Source organism: Astatotilapia calliptera, chromosome 18 (genome assembly GCF_964374335.1).
Source record: "Astatotilapia calliptera chromosome 18, fAstCal68.1, whole genome shotgun sequence".
Lineage (NCBI taxonomy): Eukaryota > Metazoa > Chordata > Actinopteri > Cichliformes > Cichlidae > Astatotilapia > Astatotilapia calliptera.
In genome coordinates, this window is record NC_137439.1 from 14,946,943 (window position 1) to 14,967,462 (window position 20,520).

Sequence of the window (20,520 nt, forward strand, 5' to 3'; positions counted from 1 at the left end):
TTGTGAGTTGTTTTTTCAACTTTTTTTTCTATTCTTCCGATAAAGTGACTGGTATTATGCCCGGAGTCCTTTCCTCAAGTCTCACCTGACTGGAGACATAATCAACAATCTTTATGAACTCAACCAGATCCAATTTGATGTGGCAGCCAGAGGTTATGACCTTGATGCAGATTGGCCAAAATTTGCAAGGTATGTATGTATGAACAATAGAAGACTAAAAAACTTTATAACACATAATTCTTCAACCTGGAAAACATGTAAGGTGTAAGAGACTAAATATCTAGACTGAACACATTATTTTTTTGCAAATGTTGAATTGTGGTGAAAGCGTACTGGGTTTTTCACAACTTGAAGTTAACACCTAATTATCTTATCTCCCTGCACATTCACAGTTCTGTCTTTTTGCTGTATTGCTCGTGTGTGCGTAGGTGTGTGTGTGTGTGTGTGTGTGTGTGTGGTTGCTGACAGTGTGTGAACTTGGATCATTGTTTCTTCTATCAGCAGCTTTGTCAAAACTTTCAACTTCGTTGCAATAAATTCAAGCAATACTTTCATAACCTTGCGCCTCCGTATTTGTGTGATCTTACATACATATAGAGTGCACTTTCACCAGATCTCCGGACTATAAATGCCCTCTACATTTAAATCACGACTCAATCTGTTCAGAACTGCAAACCCTTCATTATAACTTGGTCTTAGTCTATTGTTACCTCAATTAGTTTTATAGTTGTGATTTTATTTGTTTACTTTATGTTTTTATTTTGCTGAAATAATGTAAGGTGACCTTGAGGGTTTTTAAAGGTGCCTATAAATAAAATGTATTGTTATTACTATTTTTACAAGCTATTAGAAAAGACAGTAGAGTCCTGCACTCTTTTTAAGAAATTCTTAAAAAGAATTTGCTGCGGTTGTCAATTCTATTTCCAATGAGTAGCATGAAATCATCACTTTCTAATTCCAGAGAAGAAATGTGTAACGTCTGAGTGACTTCCTTGCTTGTATTTGTGTAAATTGACTCATATTTTCCCCACTAACAAGAAAAGCATAAAAGCTGGACTACATTTCAAATCTGTTCGTCCATTTAACATACTGCTAAAATTAAATTAACTTTTCTCATTTCATCGAATGAACTAATCTCATCTAAAAGTAGACTTTATGGCAGTCTATGGGATTTTTTTCGTTTTTTATGTTAATCTTTTCTACAGAATTAAATGCCACTGAGTGTGGGCTCCCACAGTAAAATTAGGCAAAATAGTTCCTTTTAAAATGAAGAACTAAGAGTTTTTTAAAATGACCTCAGTTATACTCTGTAAATATTGCATATTTTCTTGGGTTCTTTAAAATCTTGGCATGTTCTTGGTATGTGTATTGTATATAGGTGTGGTTTTTACTTCCTGTTAACCATTTCTAAATAATACAGTTCTTTCTGGTATATATTACAGAAAATTAGCAGAACTTTAAAATAAAGCATTTTCACTGTTTGTCATTATGTGACCCTAATATTTGGTGTCTCATTAACAAAGGCGAACATTAGGATCTGGCTCCTCAGCTTACCTTTGGAAACCCCCGAGTCGCTGCTCTAGTGTGAACAGTCTGGTTAGCAGTTATTCACACTCACAGGTACACAAAAACTGTTATATCAGTATTTCCCACAATTTTCTGGTTAAATGTGACTAATGTTTAATGCACCTGACCTTTGCTCTCTCTTTTTCCATGCACTGAACAGGGTCAGGAGTTCCTTCCAGTCCCAGACTTGAGCCACAGTGGTCTTGATGAACTGGGAGAACTGGGGGAACCTTCTTCCTGCAGCATTGCAGAGAATCTGCGCATTGAGCTTGACCAGTCCGAGCTCAGACAGCAGGAGCTTTTGGTGCGGGTTCAGGAGTTAGGCAAGGAGGCTGCGGAGCTGAAAGATATTGTAAAACACCTTCAAGAACAGTTGTCAGCTCAGAAGTCTGCCAATTCGACATCTACAGCAGTCCAAAGTAACCCAGAAACATACAGTGAAGAAAGAGTTAATCACTATCAAACCTGCAGGGAACCGATAAGAAGTGAACTTCAAGATAGACTCACAACTGCTGAGAACAAAAATATGGAGCTTCTTTCTAAGTTAGATGAGGCTCTTAAAGAAAGGGGCCAACAAACTGCTAGTTACAGTGAATCAGCCTGGAAAATCCAGGAACTCCTGGATAAACTCAAGTCTGCAGAGGAGGGGAGGCTGGAGGCTAAGAGAGAGGCTGAGGACACGGCGAGGCACTGTGAATGTCTGTCGCAGCAACTAAAACTCAGGGAAGAAGAATTGAAGAATGCTAAGGAGAGGCTAGCTGAAGTAAAAGCTGGAGCTGATGACGAACGGGAGGCAGCGCTCATGCGGTTAGAGGAGCTCCAGAGTGCGGTTGGTCGAATTCAGGGGGCATTGACTTTGAAAGAGAAAGAGACAGGGAATTTGAGAGCACAGCTTCAGGACCTGCAGGCCTCACTGGAATGCAGGGAAAGGCAGGCGGAGGAACTGAGAAAAATGCTCCAGGAAGAGAGGGAGGAGGTAGAGAAGCAGTGTAGTCTCAGTAGCAGCCAGAATGAGGAACTTGAGAGTCTGAGCTTGGATTTAAGAAAAACGCTTAAAAGCAGAGAGAAAGAGCTAGCTGCGAGTTCAGAAAGAATCAAACATTTGGAGGAGCAGTTAGATAAGCTAAACGTGGGGAAAGAAACAGTGGCCCCTCGAATTATTGATGATGAAATAACATCTTGCAGTCAATCAGAGAATACTGCAGATGACAAAACACAGTTCAGCAGTCTAATGGAAATAAATGCTAAGCTTCTCCAAACGGTTAGGAAAAGTGAGGTAAGCATTTCCGAGCTAACTGAGAGCAGGGCTGCCCTGTTAGACCAGCTAGCTTCTTTGAAGGCGTCTGAGAAGCACTTCAGAAGTAGAGTAGAAGCTGCAAAGATGAGTGTGGAAGACAGAGAGAAAAAGCTTTTAGATGAAAACCTGAAATTGGAGGAGATGGTTCAGAAGGCGTTTATGCAAAGGGAGCAATCTGATGCTCAGTTAAAGAAGCTGGAGCATGAGAATACTGAGCTTCTCGGCAGTCAGTCCACACTGAAGAAACAGTTAGCCACAACTCAACAGGAACTGGATTCATTCACTACCAAAGCTGAAAAGTTAGAGAAGAACATTATAGCGTCGCAGAAAAGCCAAGCAGAGTTACTTGAAAAGCTCCAGGAAACCGAAGCTAAGCTAAGAGACCAGACTGTAAAATGTGAGCTTCTCCAAGGTCGAACTGATGAGCTAGAAAGCAGGAGTGGGGAGCTGCTGCATGATGAAAAAGGAGCCGCAGAGAGCAACGAAAAAATGCAAAAGCTTCACAGTGAGCACCAGACTTCCTCAGTGGAATCCAAAGAGGCCCCATTCAGGCTGGTTATAGCTGAGGCACAACTGGAAGTCAACGTGAGAGAGGTAACCAGGCTCCAGGAAGAGGTGGTGGAGCTTAGGGCACAACTCCTGGCAGGAAATGAGGAGAGGATGAAAGCTCAGGCCCTGCAGGAGGTGACAGAAGCCTCCAGAGAAGACCTTCGTGTTTTAGTAGAACAACTGAAGGCCCAAGTGGAGGAACTAAACCGCCGGCATGTGGATGAAATTCTTAGATCTCGCGAGCGTGAGGAGGCTCTTATTCGTGAGCGAGATGGCGAGGCACAGGCTCGAGCCGGTCTTGCTGCAGAGGTGACGGCCTCTAGAGAGGAGCTTGATAAGCTTAAGATGCGTTACAATGCTTTGTGTCTGGAGAACAGTGAATCAAGGGAGGCCCTTCACAGAGCCAACACAGAGACCGCAGAACTAGGCGTGCACGTGTGCATGCTGACCGCTGAGAACGAGGAGGCTCGGCTGCGCTGGGAGGGTCAGTCAACAAAGCTGCAGGAGCTGGAGGAGGAGGCGGCTCAGGAAGCAGGAAGGCTGAATGCCTGCATGGAGCAGCTGCGCAAGGAGAACCAGGAGCTCCACAGTCAGCTCCCAAACACTGAGAATTTGATGGCATCCAAGAAGAAACTGGAGAAACAGTTGAGGGAGGCCCAACAGGAAGTCGAAGCTGTGCGGGAGATGAACCAGGAAGAGAATCAACAACTGCAGTTGCAGCTCAGCAGTGAAGCTGTGAGCCATGAAAGCCAGCTCCAGGTCAGGCAGAGTAAAGTATACATGTACAAAGTTACTGTTGTCTTCCCGTTTATGACATACTTCCTTGTAAACAAAACTGTTTCTTATAAACTGAAAAACAGTTTTACGCAGCTTAATTTTTTGAAAGAAATCTGTTAGCGAAATTACAGGTTTCTTTTTAATGTTAACTTTTGAGCTCATTCTTTTAATGCAAATTTAGGATTGTGCATCAGTCTTGTCCTTGTAAGCTGTGATTATGGTTGGTTGGCATTGTTCATGTGTTCTTCTTAATGAATATGTCGCAACCCATCAGTGCTGGTATAGAGTTACTTAAGTTAAAGAAGGAAATAAAGCAGGTATTTATTTATTTTTTCCTTTTTCTGACCATCTCTTTGCTCCTGCTTTGATATATAACTGAAATATTAGTACAGACTGACCCTCTTGTGCACTTTTATCTCGAGTCTGGTCGTTTACAAAAATTCAGATCTTACACGATGAGCTGAAATGACGCTAAAGTTGAGCACTCAACAAAAATGACATTGAAACCCCTGCTACGTGCTGCATTTGCATATGAGTATTGCCACATAATGTCATTCAGCATCATGTGTTTGGAAATATAAAGCAGATTATTCAAGTTTCAGTCATGAGTACATACATAAATGAAGCCTGATCTAAGTATAGCATACAAGATCTTAAATGGAGTCAGGACATTTGAGAAAAAAGGTGTTACTTTTGGAGCAGTGGTCCCAATTTGCATTTGTACTGCACTTTCATTTACATGTGAAAGCCTCCCCGGCACTAGAGGAGATTTTCACGCTTTGCGTTTTTGTAAAACTGCCAGAAATTCCACAAATTCTATGTCAGTTCGTGGAAGTTTTTATCTGCTGCCTACACTTTTCTTTGAAATAATATTATCCTCAAATTGTACAGCAATTTACAGAGCTGTTTGATGATTCCACTTTTTAATATAGTGAGGTGAGCGACAGAACCTGCACCTGGTTATCGGGGAAAATCACTGGTTATTACAGAGAAATACAAACGCATTCCCATATTCTCAAATAATTTCATCTGCAGTCCTGAGAATAAGTAACCATACCACTGAACTCTTGCTAAGATGCAGACACGTGCTTTTAGAAAAAGTTGCACAGTCTCACTGCACTGTACACGAGCAATATAAACAAGTCATCTTTTTTGTTACTACTAAAATATTTAGGCCATGATTTTGAAAATAACTAGAATGTATAGAAAGATTTATACCAACTCGGCTAGAGTGCAACTAGATATGTTTTCTACATACCCTGCTCAACGTTAATGATGAATTTCTGATTATTTTTTGTCCATCTAGAGCACGATTCAAGAGTTAGAGGATGTTAAATTGCAGCTCCAGACTGAGCATGAGAAGGTAGTTGCCCTGGAGAACAACCTCAAGGGGCTAGAGGTAAGAGGATAAAAAATTCAGTACGGTGTTGTAAACAGAAAGTCCATCCATTTTCTTCTGCTTATCCGGGGCCGGGTCGCGGGGGCAGTAGCCCAAGCACAGAAGCCCAGACCTCCTTCTCCCCAGCCACCTCCTCCAGCATAGCCAAGGCGTTCCCAGGCCAGCCGAGAGATATAATCTCTCCAGCGTGTCCTGGGTCTGCCCCGGGGCCTCCTCCCGGTGGGACATGCCCGGAAAACCGCGCCCATGAGGCATCCTTGTCAGATGCCTGAACCACCTCAGCTGGCTCCTTTTGATGTGGAGGAGCAGCGGCTCTACTCTGAGCCCCTCTCAAATGGCTGAACTTCTTACCCTATCTCTAAGGGAAAGGCCAGCCACCCTTCGGAGGAAGCTCATTTCCGCCGCTTGTATTTGCGATCTCGTTCTTTCGGTCACTACCCACAGCTCGTGGCCATAGGTGAGGGTATGGACGTAGATCGACCGGTAAATTGAGAGCTTCACTTTTACACTCAGCTCTCTCTTCACCACAACAGACCGGTACAGCGTCCGCATCGCTGCAGCCACTGCACCAATCCGTCTGTCGATCTCCCGCTCCCTTCTCCCATCACTCGTGAACAAGACCCCGAGATGCTTAAACTCCTCCACTTGGGTTAAAGAAGAAAGTTAAAGAGCCAAACTACCAACAAACAGACTCCTCTTAAAAATAATTTCTGTTGGTTTTTGACCATTAAAACCAACAGGTTATGGTCCTGAGTGGGAAATTCATGCAAAGAAAACAGCTTCTGAATACTGCTTTATGTGAAGCATTTTGTATTTTACATCTCTAATTATTTTAGAGAACTTCCCTGAGATAGTTATTTTTTTCCCACATTTATTTTGAAGGCTCTTTGTCTGTTATTCATCGTCATAAAAGCCACCTGAAACTCGCATTGGTTTAATTTTGCAAGAAGATTTTTAGTTGTGGTCAACATGCTGACAGTATTCACATAGTGAAGTGGTTTTACATGTGGAAATGGAACTTCTTTGCTGTCTAACACTGACCACACTAAAGTCATCGCTGGAGGATGATGCGTGACAAAACGCATGTGTAGCTTGCGCAGCTCGATCTGCATTTTCATGTGTGGGGTTGATAAATGGGAAAACAAATTGCAGTTCCATTCTGTATATTGTCAATTGAAGTAACCATAATGTTATATTCACAAACATAATTCACAAAGAGAAAGAAATAAGGCTGTGCTTTGCTGCGCTGATTGCAGGCTGAGAATCAGAGATACTGCCAACAGATTGAGGAGACAAACATCCAGATGGCCGAGTCTGAAAACCTCATCCAGCAGAAAGAAGACGAGATAATCCATCTGAAAGGGAATTTATCAAGGTGAGATACTGTATTCATAATCACACATTCTGGACCAAATTAAAGCTCCTGATGAAAGTTTTTAATCTTGTCTGTTGTGAGCTGTCTAGCCCAGAAACAACCAAATACACGTTGTCTGTGTTGGTGGCACGGAGTCGAATCTCTCTGGGTACTCCCTCTTTGTCACACAGTCTAAAGACACCCATGTTAGGTTAATTGGCAAGTCTAATTTGGCCGTAGGTGTGAATGAGAGCATGATTGCTTGTCTCTGTGTGTTAGCTCTGTGATGACTGTTAGCCTTTCTAGGGTGTACCCTGCTTTCCTAGTGACAGCTGGGATAAGGTCTGCATGGATGCTCGATCCTCCATGTTTTTTTGGTCAGCATGTATTTGTGCTATATGCAGATCTGAGGAGGCGTTAGCAGTTGCTCAGCGGGCCTGTCAGGAGATGGCTGAAAACCTACGGAGAGTCACACAGGACAAACAAAGCTTTGACGTGAAAATGGCTGCTGAACTGGATGATCTTTACCGTACCAAAATCAATTTGGAAGAAAGGCTTGTGGAGCTCATCAGGTATAAACGTCTTTTCTTTTTCCACAGATTAGCTTAATACAAAATCATTTCTGGGGGTTCAGAAAGAATCAAACATTTGGAGGAGCAGTTAGATAAGCTAAACGTGGGGAAAGAAACAGTGGCCCCTCGAATTATTGATGATGAAATAACATCTTGCAGTCAATCAGAGAATACTGCAGATGACAAAACACAGTTCAGCAGTCTAATGGAAATAAATGCTAAGCTTCTCCAAACGGTTAGGAAAAGTGAGGTAAGCATTTCCGAGCTAACTGAGAGCAGGGCTGCCCTGTTAGACCAGCTAGCTTCTTTGAAGGCGTCTGAGAAGCACTTCAGAAGTAGAGTAGAAGCTGCAAAGATGAGTGTGGAAGACAGAGAGAAAAAGCTTTTAGATGAAAACCTGAAATTGGAGGAGATGGTTCAGAAGGCGTTTATGCAAAGGGAGCAATCTGATGCTCAGTTAAAGAAGCTGGAGCATGAGAATACTGAGCTTCTCGGCAGTCAGTCCACACTGAAGAAACAGTTAGCCACAACTCAACAGGAACTGGATTCATTCACTACCAAAGCTGAAAAGTTAGAGAAGAACATTATAGCGTCGCAGAAAAGCCAAGCAGAGTTACTTGAAAAGCTCCAGGAAACCGAAGCTAAGCTAAGAGACCAGACTGTAAAATGTGAGCTTCTCCAAGGTCGAACTGATGAGTTGAGCTCATCAGGTATAAACGTCTTTTCTTTTTCCACAGATTAGCTTAATACAAAATCATTTCTGGGGGTTTTTGTTTTTATTCTTAAGTTCTTTTTTACCTTTTTCTTTTGGTTAGGCTATTCTGCAACCATCACATTTCAGTCTGTCTCATAAAATATAATGTTAGCATTTTAAATAAACTGCCTCCAACATTCCTAATAATGGAGTTTAACTTTAAGAACAGTCCGTATCAAATTGGCTGTCAAAAATCATTCTACTGGTATCAGTATAATCTAAATTTCTGGTACCGTGACATCCACACTGGAAGGGCGGATTTTGAAAAGTGTAAAAATATGCTTGTGCTTGTTACAGGGAGAAAGATGCCCTTTGGCAGAAGTCAGACGCTCTGGAGTTTGAGCAGAAGCTGCGGGATGAGGAGTCGGAGAGGGACGTTAACTACTGTCTGGGCTGCCACACTCAGTTCAGCTGGTGGTTCCGCAAGTACAGCTGCAGGTGATGGTCCATCAAAACAGAAACTGCTTGGAAGCACCAACCAGTAAAAGCACACTCATTTCTTTCACAGCTTCTCAACACTCTGAGGTCATTCACTGCGTGTTTACACTGTGGTTGTGTGATAACTGTTTTCTCACACATTCCTCACTTGGTTTACATTGAGCATTGCAAAGCACTTCTACAAACTTAGTTCTGCAAAAGACTGTGCTTATTCAAAACATGCACACATGTGTAGGATATGATAATGCATGACCGTGACCCTCAGTGACCTGAGGGAAGTGAAGACAAAGTCAAAGTGACTATGATACAGAACTCTTTGTGCCTCATGAAGCTTTGTGATCATTATTCAGATACACTCTGTTCTACCACTGAATGGTATCCCTCACAAATGCATCACTCTCAATTCAGCAAATGTACACCTTGTCGGGTACCCGGTTGGACCCTCTTTTGCCTTCATAGTTGCCTCAAACCTTCATGGCACTAATTTGAGAACTTGCGGGACGTTTCCTGAGCTGATAGGAGTGACACTCGGTACAATCTTCTGGTGATGCAATCCGTCCTTTTCAACATTCGGTGTGTTCTAAATTCAGAGATGGTCTTCTGCATAAACTGGTAGTAACAAGTGGTTGCTTTCCTATCAGCTTGAAGCAGCGTTACTATTCAGCTCTGACCTCTGGCAAGGCACTGTTACTCAGAACTGTTGCTCATTGTAGATTTCCTCTTTTTAAAGCCATTGTCTGTAAACCCTACAGATGGGTGTGTGGGAGTATTCCAGTAGATCAGCAGTTTCTTAAACACTCACACGAGCCTGTCTTGCACCAACAACACGATCAAGTTCAACGCCACTTAAAGCTTTCTTCCCTGTTCTGATGCTCTGTTGGAGCTTCAGCAGGTCGTCTTAACCACATTTACATGCCTAAATGCTCTTCCTTTACTTTTACCTTACATCAGTAGTGCTCAAGCTTTACTCATAGGTCATTCAATTGAGCTTTTTTCCTGTTTATCCACTCCACCTCTGAAGTGGCTGTTATGAGTCACATGTTTTGTCCCATAGCACTGCTTTAGGGTTTTAGATCAAAAACTGCTGACTACCCAGAGATGAAGGCTGAAAACTAAGGAACTATCAAGTCCTACAAGTTACATTTTTACACGTCTTCTGTTTTTTAATGCCCTTTTTTTACCTTTGATAGTTTCATTTCTTTTTGTGCAAATCTATACTTCACATAAAAGGAACTACAACGCACAGGTCAATTCTCTCCAGTGAACATTTCACAGCGAGTTGCACTAACACGCTCTGTCTCAATCTTTTTGCCTTATTCTAGGCTGTGTGGTCGTCCTTTCTGCTACTACTGTTGCAGCAACACAGTGAGCACCCAGCAGGGTGGCAACAGAGAGCGCTGCTGTAAGGACTGTTACAACCAGCACAGTGCAGTAGTTGAGCGCCACCCGCAGGAAGAAGTGACTCACAGCACACTGGGAACACCATTTAGGCGCTTTCTGCAGGCTGGCCTGGCTGTAAGCGGTGTTTCAGGTAGTCTCCTACACACTCACTGGATTAATGTGTCAAAGGATAAAATATTTACATATTTAATTTATATTGGGGACACGGTAGTGATATACACACTACAGTAAGAGCTAACAATAAAGATCTATGGTGAATATGATGTTTATCTTCTAGGAGCAGGTGGAGATGAGAAACTGGACGATGGTGTTTTTGACATTATCACAGATGAAGAAGTGATTGGGGCGTACGACAGTGAATCCCTGTCTTTTGTCCCCGCTTGCTCGCCTGGACATGGACAGCAGGGGGCAGCACAACTGTAAGTATCTCACACACAGATGGACAGATATAGTAAGCAACAGGATTATCAGACACTGCATGGCAGATTAATAACAGCCACCAAAACAGATTTTCTATTTGCACCTGTCCTTTGCAACATGCCTCCTCTGAAACAGTCTACTTAGTGTGCTCCAGATTAATCAGAAGCAGCCAGAAATAAGCATGACTGCTAAAGTGATTATTGAAAAATTCACTTACCCCGGAATATAATTACAATTTTATATTTAACACATTTGCATATCCCAAAACAAATGACATATGCTCTAAGACATAGATTTGTACTTCTTTAGCAGTACGTTGGCGTCTTTGGTATGTGAAGTCAATAAGCTATTACTTGTACTTGAGGTCTCTATTCTTGAGGATTTTATTGTTAATTTATTTGGCTTTTATTGTTGTTTTTAAATGTATTTAAGTAATGTGCAAAAGTCTTGAGCCACTCCTCAGTTCTTCATATTTTTCTTCCAAGCAGTCCGATTTTCCCGTTATTGTTTTTTTTTTTTCAGTTTTTCTTTGGACATTGGCAGCTTTTTTACTTCTTCCCACTCCAGTCATTTTACTGGATCATTTTCAGAAGAATGTTCTTTTTTGCTTTGTTTAACAAATTCAAGCCAGTCAACACTGATCTATGAGTAATTCAAGAAAGTCACCTAACTCGAAGGATGAACCAGTGTTGTGACTACACATAACAGAAAACTTGTACCATCGGATTTTGATCCACCATGCAATGCCATCTGGAATTTATAGCTTGGCAACAGCGTTCATCCCAAACACAATGCCAGTTAGACGATCACTGTCCTCCCCAGAGACTGGACATCAACATTATTATTGAAACAGTGTGGCATCATCTCGACAGAAATGGTAAATGGCCTGTATTTGTATAGCGCTTTACTAGTCCCTAAGGACCCCAAAGCGCATCCACATCCAGTCACCCACCCATTCACTCACACATTCACACACTGGTGATGGCAAGCTACATTGTAGCCACAGCCACCCTGGGCACACTGACAGAGGCGAGGCTGCCGGACACTGGCGCCACCGGGCCCTCTGACCACCACCAGTAGACAAGGGGTGAAGTGTCTTGCCCAAGGACACAACGATCGAAACTGTCCAAGCCGGGGCTCGAACCGGCAGCCTTCCAATTACAAGGCAAATTCCCAACTCTTGAGCCACGATCGCCCAAAAACAAAACAAAAGGTAGAAACATCCAAAGAAGAGCTTTGAATGCACTTCAAGAAGCCTGTAGAAGTACTGGTGTACTTCTACAGGCTTCTCTATGGTTCTATGATGACTGCTTAAAGAGATCACAAGAAAACTTGCCAGGCTGTGCTGAAGAATAAAGGTGCTCATACCAAATATCAACTTTGTTTTTGTTTTTTTGTTTTTTTTTGTCCCGTTTGGATCTTTAGCCATCAGAATTGTTGTCTTAAGGCCAAAAAAGATGCCAAGCGGATTTATTTTACCATGTGGATCATCATGGCCTTGCCATATTGGTCCATTTGATTGACCTTTATTATAATTATGTATTTATTTTATTTTATTTTCGGTTGTTACAAACGGGACAGACATGACTGGGGGATAGGACAGGGAGAAAGAATGAAAGAAAGAGAGGGAGAGAAAGAAAAACAGAGGGGAGAAGAGACGGTGAGAAAGGGGGGAAGAAAGAAAGAAAAACAAATATCGACTTTCAATTTGTGTGAGCGCATGATTCTATCAGTTGCTGCCATGGTTATTATAACTAACTGAAACTACATTTCAGTAAACTACCATAAAAATAAAAACTAGACGTCTGATTAAAATTAAAAACACTGGATTATATAAACTGAAACAATTTTGTAAAACTTGAAAAACTAGTGAGTTTTTTTTATTAAATAGATTTTGTTTTTAAATGATCAAAACTTGCCCGATGAGGCTTTGGTAGATATATTTCTTGATGCTTTAGATGTCTACAAGACTGTGAATCAACTGCTTCCAAAATTCAGTGTTTTTATTGTAATAACTGTTCTGATTTTCTTAAATATTGCCTCCCACATATGCCCTTCTTACAATAATTTTCATTTGTTTAGCAAAATATAATGAAAGAAGGGGAAGCTCAAGACTGCTGCTCAGTCTCATACATGTATTCAGTCTAGTGTTTTTGTAAGCTTCAAAAAATGCTTGAATAATGAGCCGTAAAGTATGTGTTGATCTGAAATATAAATGCCGTTTTGATTAGAAACAGCAGTGCCAGTGCGGGAGACGTCACATCAGAGGATACTGACGACCTCAGCGCTGCGGTACAGGACGCAGAGATCTGCCTGCTGAAATCTGGAGAACTGACGTAAGTTTCTGTGAAAGTTACACCTGAAAGCCACAAGTGTAGTTGCATTTTGTGAGGTCAAATGTTTTGTTTGGGTTTCTAATTTTCAGAAGAAGTTTCTCTTGTCTTTTTGTGATAAAAGTGTTGAACTACATTCTAAAAGGGAACTGAAAAATGAAGCAAATCTGGTTTGGGGGTTATCAACTTCTCTAAATATTGTGCAGTACATGTTGCAGATCCACAGTTTCACTTCTGGTGTAACCTGGAGCTGGTTTGTTCAGGCTGTGTGGAAACTTTCTGCTGTTAGCACTGTTTTTCAGTTACAGTGTTAAAGAACACACCTTTGATAAGGTCGAAAACTGTAAACAGGACTTTGAATTTCAACATTTTAAAGGGAAACAGTCTATTTATAGATTCAGGGAATGCACTACTTCAAACGTGTAAACATGGTCTAAAGCGAGTCATATAACGAGATGATTTATGCCACTCAGTGAGCGTCAGATGGAACCAGTCAAGATTAAAATGATTCAAAAAGAGTGAAGTGAAATTCCAGACTTTTGTAATCATTTTCTCATCACCACAAGGGGTGAGCAGCTCAAGGTTGCTTGCTAGCCGCACACTGCTAGTATTATTCTTCTTGTTATCAATCGATCTGACAGCTGATCAATGAAGGTTTGGTCTGTAGGATTTCAGACGTTTCTCATTTCCAAGATAACTTTTTCAAATTCCTTTTTAATCAGAAAAGAAATGTTGCAATGTGAGCTTGTGTTTTTGCACGTCAATCTTTTCAGCTCTACAGAGATTTATGGAATTCTGCAGAAATCTTCAACATACCGTAGTTTTTGGGTCATAAGCCGCTACTTTTTTCCCACACTGTGAACACTGCAGCTTATACTGACATGTGGCTAATGCATCTTTTTTTTTTCATGCGGCCAAAAACATTTTGCCTGGTAACAGAAGACCAATAAAATTGATAAGTAGTATACACAGTGGGGCAAAAAAGTATTTAGTCAGCCACCGATTGTGCAAGTTCCCCCACCTAAAATGATGACAGAGGTCAGTAATTTGCACCAGAGGTACACTTCAACTGTGAGAGACAGAATGTGAAAAAAAAATCCATGAATCCACATGGTAGGATTTGTAAAGAATTTATTCGTAAATTAGGGTGGAAAATAAGTATTTGGTCACCTCAAACAAGGAAAATCTCTGGCTCTCACAGACCTGTAACGTCTTCTGTAAGAAGCTTTTCTGTCCCCCACTCGTTACCTGTATGAATGGCACCTGTTTGAACTCATCATCTGTATAAAAGACACCTGTCCACAGCCTCAAACAGTCAGACTCGAAGGACACCAGGAAAAGTATTGTAGACCTGCACCAGACTGGGAAGAGTGAATCTACAATAGGCAAGCAGCTTGGTGTGAAAAAATCAACTGTGGGAGCAATCATCAGAAAATGGAAGACATACAAGACCACTGATAATCTCCCTCGATCTGGGGCTCCACGCAAGATCTCATCCCGTGGGGTCAAAATGATCATGAGAACGGTGAGCAAAGATCCCAGAACCACACGGGGGGACCTGGTGAATGACCTGCAGAGAGCTGGGACCAAAGTAACAAAGGTCACCATCAGTAACACACTACAACGGCAGGGAATCAAATCCCGCAGTGCCAGACGTGTTCTGCTGCTGAAGCCAGTGCATGTCCAGGCCCGTCTGAAGTTTGCCAGAGAGCACATGGATGATACAGCAGAGGATTGGGAGAATGTCATGTGGTCAGATGAAACCAAAGTAGAACTTTTTGGTATAAACTCAACTCGTCGTGTTTGGAGGAAGAAGAATACCGAGTTGCATCCCAAGAACACCATACCTACTGTGAAGCATGGGGGCGGAAACATCATGCTATGGGGCTGTTTTTCTGCCAAGGGGACAGGACGACTGATCCGTGTTAAGGACAGAATGAATGGGGCCATGTATCGTGAGATTTTGAGCCAAAACCTCCTTCCATCAGTGAGAACTTTGAAGATGAAACGAGGCTGGGTCTTCCAACATGACAATGATCCAAAACACACCGCCCGGGCAACAAAGGAGTGGCTCCGTAAGAAGCATTTGAAAGTCCTGGAGTGGCCTAGCCAGTCTCCAGACCTCAACCCCATAGAAAATCTGTGGCGGGAGTTGAAAGTCCGTGTTGCTCGGCGACAGCCCCAAAACATCACTGCTCTCGAGAAGATCTGCATGGAGGAATGGGCCAAAATACCAGCTACTGTGTGTGCAAACCTGGTAAAGACCTATAGTAAACGTTTGACCTCTGTTATTGCCAACAAAGGTTATGTTACAAAGTATTGAGTTGTATTTTTGTTATTGACCAAATACTTATTTTCCACCCTGATTTACGAATAAATTCTTTACAAATCCTACCATGTAGATTCATGGATTTTTTTTTCACATTCTGTCTCTCACAGTTGAAGTGTACCTCTGGTGCAAATTACTGACCTCTGTCATCATTTTAAGTGGGGGAACTTGCACAATCGGTGGCTGACTAAATACTTTTTTGCCCCACTGTATACAGTATATATTTTTACCGGTTGTTAAGAGACATTGTAAAAAAACCATAAGCAACGTAATTTGTGTGTTACGATACGTACGTGTACTTAAAGGTAGCCGTGTTACAGGCGCTGTTCGAGGAAAAGAAGCATTTGCAGTATGAATTTTTGTATGTTACCATAACGTTTATGTTACCATAACGTTTATGTTACCATGTTTATGTTACTTTACGGATTAAATTAAACGTTAAAAGTCCTCACATGTAATATTTCTGTGTAAATATCTCATATTACAGGTGAAATGCATACGGCTTAAAATCTGGTGGGCCTGTACAAGTACAAAATTGATTTTCTTTCTAAAATTAGAGCATGCAGCTTTTAATCAGGTGCGCTCTGTAGTCCGGGAATCACGGTACTTCTTATTACCACTGTGTTTTGAGAAATGTTAGCGTTTTAGCTGCTCTCAACCTGCTGCAAATTCAGTCATGTAGCATAAGATACCAGCCAACTATATTTGTAATTAATATTTTTTACAGTTTAACAGAAATATGACCCTGAAGTTACTTATTCTAGCTCATTAACAGTAAATGTGGTGTGTTTCTTAAGGTGTTTGATAGATATCGGAATACTTTTTTGTGCACAGTGACTGGATAAACTGAAAAAAACCCTGAAAAATATCAAGTAAATTGGAAATTAGGATTTTGTTTAAAAAATGGATAAATGATATGAGATTAAACTGGGTTGGGTACTGCAGTGCCACTGTTTCAGCGTGAAATGTTTCGTTCCACATGCTGCAGGTTCTCTGTGCACTTCACGGTGGATGACATCGCAGCGTTTGGCGACAGCCCCCGAGAGCTCTTCATCAAATCCAGCTGTTACAGCACCATCCCCATCACCATGAGCAACCGTGGTCCTACCGTGTCCTGGACCTTCACATCTGAACCAAAGAGCATCTCCTTCAGTGTGGTCTACAGGGAGAGCACTGAGACTCCACTGGAACAAGCCAAGGTGAGAGCCCAGCATGTGTATAACCATGGGTGAAGGACACGTCCTCACAGAGATACATTTCCATCCAATTCCATTCCAATAAAGTGGATTTATTCAACTGTAAACCGATCTCCAAAGGAATATAAACTCACCAGTGAACATTAACGTGAACATTTGATCTCATTTGATAGTTGTAAAATGAAAAGGGTAAGCAATATGAAAGAATAGAATTGATCTACAGAAAACAGTCGCTCGCATATGCAGCTCATCACAACACTGGGTTTGTTGGTTATCTTTCAAACTGATTTTTTTTAGCACTGACTCAGTCTCAGTGTTCTTGGTGTTCAACAAACACAATTTAACAGCTGCTGAACGCAGTGGAGCATTCAGCAGCTAAATAGCCAGATGTTCCCCTCAGGAGAGGATAGTGACCAAAAGGCACTACTGCCGTGACTACCGCCACACAAACATGACTCCAAATGAATAGTAATGGATGTGTTAATAGCCAACTTTTAACACTGATGCGATATGAAAATCAATCTGCTAGTCTGATGTCTTAGAATATGGAGGACTTCCTGTGCTTGCAGCAGTTGTCGGGGCTAAGCTTTCAGGTCATTACTTACAAATGAAAATTAATTTAAAAAAATTAAAACGCTGTCAGACGATAGCTGACGGTTTCAGATGTTTTCTGGCAAATGCCGCCATTTTTTTGCTTTCTATACAGATCGTTCACCTATGTGCATCCAAAGCCCGCTCAAACCTGATTGGTCAGTGTTTCCCGTTTAAATTCTGGCACTGATGGGTTGACATATACACAGATGTGCATACGGGTATATGTACACATGCTTTTGTATATAGTTTTGTATTTTTACTTTTGTTTTTTTTTTATTTTGGATATGTTTTTTCTATTTGCCAGGCAGTCAATGACAGATAAACTGTACATGTATAGTTTACAGTTTATAGTTTACAGTTTAGAGATTGTTTATATAGTGTAACCTTAATAATACCGTGGATGTGTATTTAGCCTAACCGTCTAACCACCAGTGATTGAAGTAAAAGTTTGTGTCAGTTTATTTCATCAAAGTCAACAAAACACCTCAGACTGCTGCAGGATTTTTCCTAAATATTTATTAGCAATAAATCAAGTCAGAGAGGGACAAGCGGCCTTTCCCAGCCTGCTGATAGTGTGGGGCTGTATTCTGTGACCCCTGATGTAATATGCAGTGTGCATGCAGAAGCAACTAAATTATTCAGTTCATATTTCCTCAGTGATAAAGCAGAGCTAATATTTTATTCTACTGTGGTTCTTATGCAGCCGTAGCAGAGCCGCCCACTGTGTAAGCTGCCCGGCAACAAACATAAAAATGTGTCAGGACAGGGTTAAAAAAGGTCACGGAGCAGTGGAGAAAGTCCGACAGCTTTTCTGCACATTTATTGGGATTTAGATTCAGTAAGCTGATTCTGAATTGGTTTCACAGTTGGTAAAATGTTGCCTCCTGTTGCCATCTTGTGTACACAGAAGAAATCCTTAACCCGGATTTCTCTCCTTTGCTCTCTGCAGGTTTTGATCCCTCTGACCCGTTGTAACTCCCACAAGGAGACAATACAGGGGGAACTAAAAGTCAGAAATCCTGGAGAATACACACTTATCTTTGACAATTCCTTCTCCAGGTTAGTCACGCTGTGCTCTAAACAACAACTGTTCAGAATAAGACTGAACAAAGCAGAACATAAAGCCTTTTCTCTCTCTCCTGTTTGTCAGGTTCATCTCTAAGAAAGTGCTGTATCATCTGAGTCTAGACAAGCCTGTGGTCTACGATGGAACCGACCTCCTCTGAGTGTGGCAGGAGCAGCACGAGGATGTGTAACACTGACTTTTTCAAACTGTCAAGGCTGTTTAAGCGCATAGGTATCACTTCAGAGTCTTCTGATGCTGAGCAGCCACAGCGGAAAGGTCACAGCATTAAAACACATAAGTAAATAACAATATTACACTACGGTATGTCAGCATGCACTTTTATGAAAGCTAGTTTAAATATACATAAGGAAGGATATCCAAAGTTCAGGCGCTTTCGTATTTGAATGTGACCGCTTAATGTGTGTGTCAGTTAAAATCTTCTTTTCATAGTATGAGAAGTTTTATGTTTTGATATCCAAAAGTATCAAAATCAAACAAAAAGGGTTGAGAAAGTGTTTATATACACTTTAAAAAAAAACAGGGAGGGATGTGGGGTGTTGCGTAAATAAGATAAAAATTCTTTATGAGAAAAAAAATAATATACAGTAATAATTGTAGTACATTGTTCCCAGAAAAGCTCTGACTGCTGGCAAACACATGCGATTGAGTCATAATCAAACAGGGAGCCTCTTGTTGTGAAAGCGTCTGTGGTTGCAAGCTGAGATCAAATCTAATCACTTGATTTATTAACGGTAACTTTGATTGTAAAACTTTTCAGTGGAAGAATTCAACTCTGATGTTAACAGAGTCTTAACTGACGCATCAGTGGACATTAATGCTGCGGTAGAATGAGCCCAGCAGTCCTTTCACATATCTTTCTTACTGTTGCCTTTTCAGCTGTCAGAAATTAGATGAAATGGATGTGTTGCAATCATGACGAAGCTTAAATGGAAGAAACAGAACCACAGGAAGAACCCGGAAAGCATTTGGTTTTATTTATCTTGAGTAAACAGGCTTTATTTCAGTGCTTTGTCTCTAGTGGTTGCAGCTGAAGACAGAGGGGAATGTGGCTGCTTGGGTTCTGTGCATGCAAACATTAAGAGTGTGTGCAAGCTTTCCCATCTTCATTACGCACATATCAAAATGTAAGTTTCAGTGCTTCAGTATTTAGTTGTTTTTCCCCATCAGTTTAACCATCACTCTTGATGGTTTTACATTTAAAGTGAGCAAAAATGGGACAAATTCTCATGAAAAGCACAAAGCTGTTACTGTCTCTAGAAAGAAAAAAGAATCATCTTTAGAATGATTTTCTTGGGGTTTTTTTATGCTTTTGCTGTGTAATGTTCTGGATGAGTTAATTAGAGTGTTTTGTTATGAGAAATGTGCAAAACCTGCAGTGTGTCAAACAGAAAACACGAGCCTCAGCCTTTAAATCACACAAGTCCAAAAATTCTGTTACTTTAATACTTGAATTTTTTCATATGTGGACCTTTAAAAGGTTTAATGTGGAAGATGATCCAAGTTTTCAATCAGCAATCCTCTCAGTGTCTCATCATTTAACAATACTGACAGAGTAACATTGATTTAACTGCTTTGCTCTATCCAGAGGTTTTACAAAATCTCTTCCACCATTTTAAACCCATTTTGTAATTTATGTTGTGAAGAACTGACAGGAGAAAAGAAAATAAGGAAAAATGCTAATTGATTTTTATACATCCGCTCATTAAGAGTGACAAGTTGCCAAGTATATTTTACAATTCTTAAATGGGAGTTTCTATTTAAAGACACTGCGACATGACTGCTGTATAATGCACTTTGTGAAAGGGCTTTTTGTCGATATGTATCCCATGAGCCTTTGTGCCAGATGATGAATGAGGTTTTTTTCTCCTCCATATGTAGGCAGTGTTTGATTGTAGATGTTTACAGCTGGATTTACCAGAGGGAATCTGCCGGCACGTCTTATGAGAACTAAATATTTATACTAGAAATGATGTACGTTTATGGTTAATAAATAAGGATTGTGTGATGAATGTGTGGTTGCATTTTAATCTGAAGCATATCACTGTGATGTATTTGATGGTCACATTGTTTTTTAGCCACACTGGTCTGTGGATGTCAATCTGCTCACGATGGAAGTGTCTCGACAACCACCAGAAGAGCTACCATGCACATTCACGCATGTACGGTTTGCAGAGGAGCAATTCAGCTGAATTTGCTGAAGGTTGTGAGGTTAACAAGGAGTAAAAGCTAGCCTGATGTTAAAATCCCCAACTGTGAAGCATTAGAAGGCATGTTTACAGAAAGTAGTTTTGGCCTATATAGATAGTTTCCCCTTCATAGATGCTCTGTGGGGGGTGATTTTTGCTTGTAATCTCAGAGGAGCTACGGTGTAAACAACAGGGTTTCAGTGCTGGAGCTGATACAGTGATCATCGTGGGGAACGTTTGATGAGCTCGGTGAGCTGATTAAGACCAG

General features: G+C 41.1%; 1 protein-coding gene across 5 annotated transcripts in view; it reads left to right on the top strand.

The window, feature by feature from the left end:
- Positions 1 to 20,071, top strand: part of fyco1b (FYVE and coiled-coil domain autophagy adaptor 1b) — a 28,688-nt gene extending 8,617 nt beyond the window's left edge. For 3 of the 5 annotated variants that reach the window (XM_026149662.2, XM_026149661.2, XM_026149665.2), the window contains 13 exons: positions 46 to 189; positions 1,524 to 1,620; positions 1,727 to 4,171; positions 5,496 to 5,588; positions 6,845 to 6,963; positions 7,347 to 7,514; positions 8,566 to 8,706; positions 10,029 to 10,237; positions 10,385 to 10,526; positions 12,759 to 12,863; positions 16,178 to 16,388; positions 17,929 to 18,038; positions 18,130 to 20,071. In XM_026149662.2, coding sequence (XP_026005447.2) covers positions 46 to 189; positions 1,524 to 1,620; positions 1,727 to 4,171; positions 5,496 to 5,588; positions 6,845 to 6,963; positions 7,347 to 7,514; positions 8,566 to 8,706; positions 10,029 to 10,237; positions 10,385 to 10,526; positions 12,759 to 12,863; positions 16,178 to 16,388; positions 17,929 to 18,038; positions 18,130 to 18,205 — 4,060 coding nt within the window. In that variant the 3' untranslated portion in view covers positions 18,206 to 20,071. The remainder of the gene's footprint in view (positions 1 to 45; positions 190 to 1,523; positions 1,621 to 1,726; positions 4,172 to 5,495; positions 5,589 to 6,844; positions 6,964 to 7,346; positions 7,515 to 8,565; positions 8,707 to 10,028; positions 10,238 to 10,384; positions 10,527 to 12,758; positions 12,864 to 16,177; positions 16,389 to 17,928; positions 18,039 to 18,129) is intronic. The other 2 variants (XM_026149663.2, XM_026149664.2) reach the window with 2 other exon arrangements.
- Positions 20,072 to 20,520: the final 449 nt, after the last annotated feature.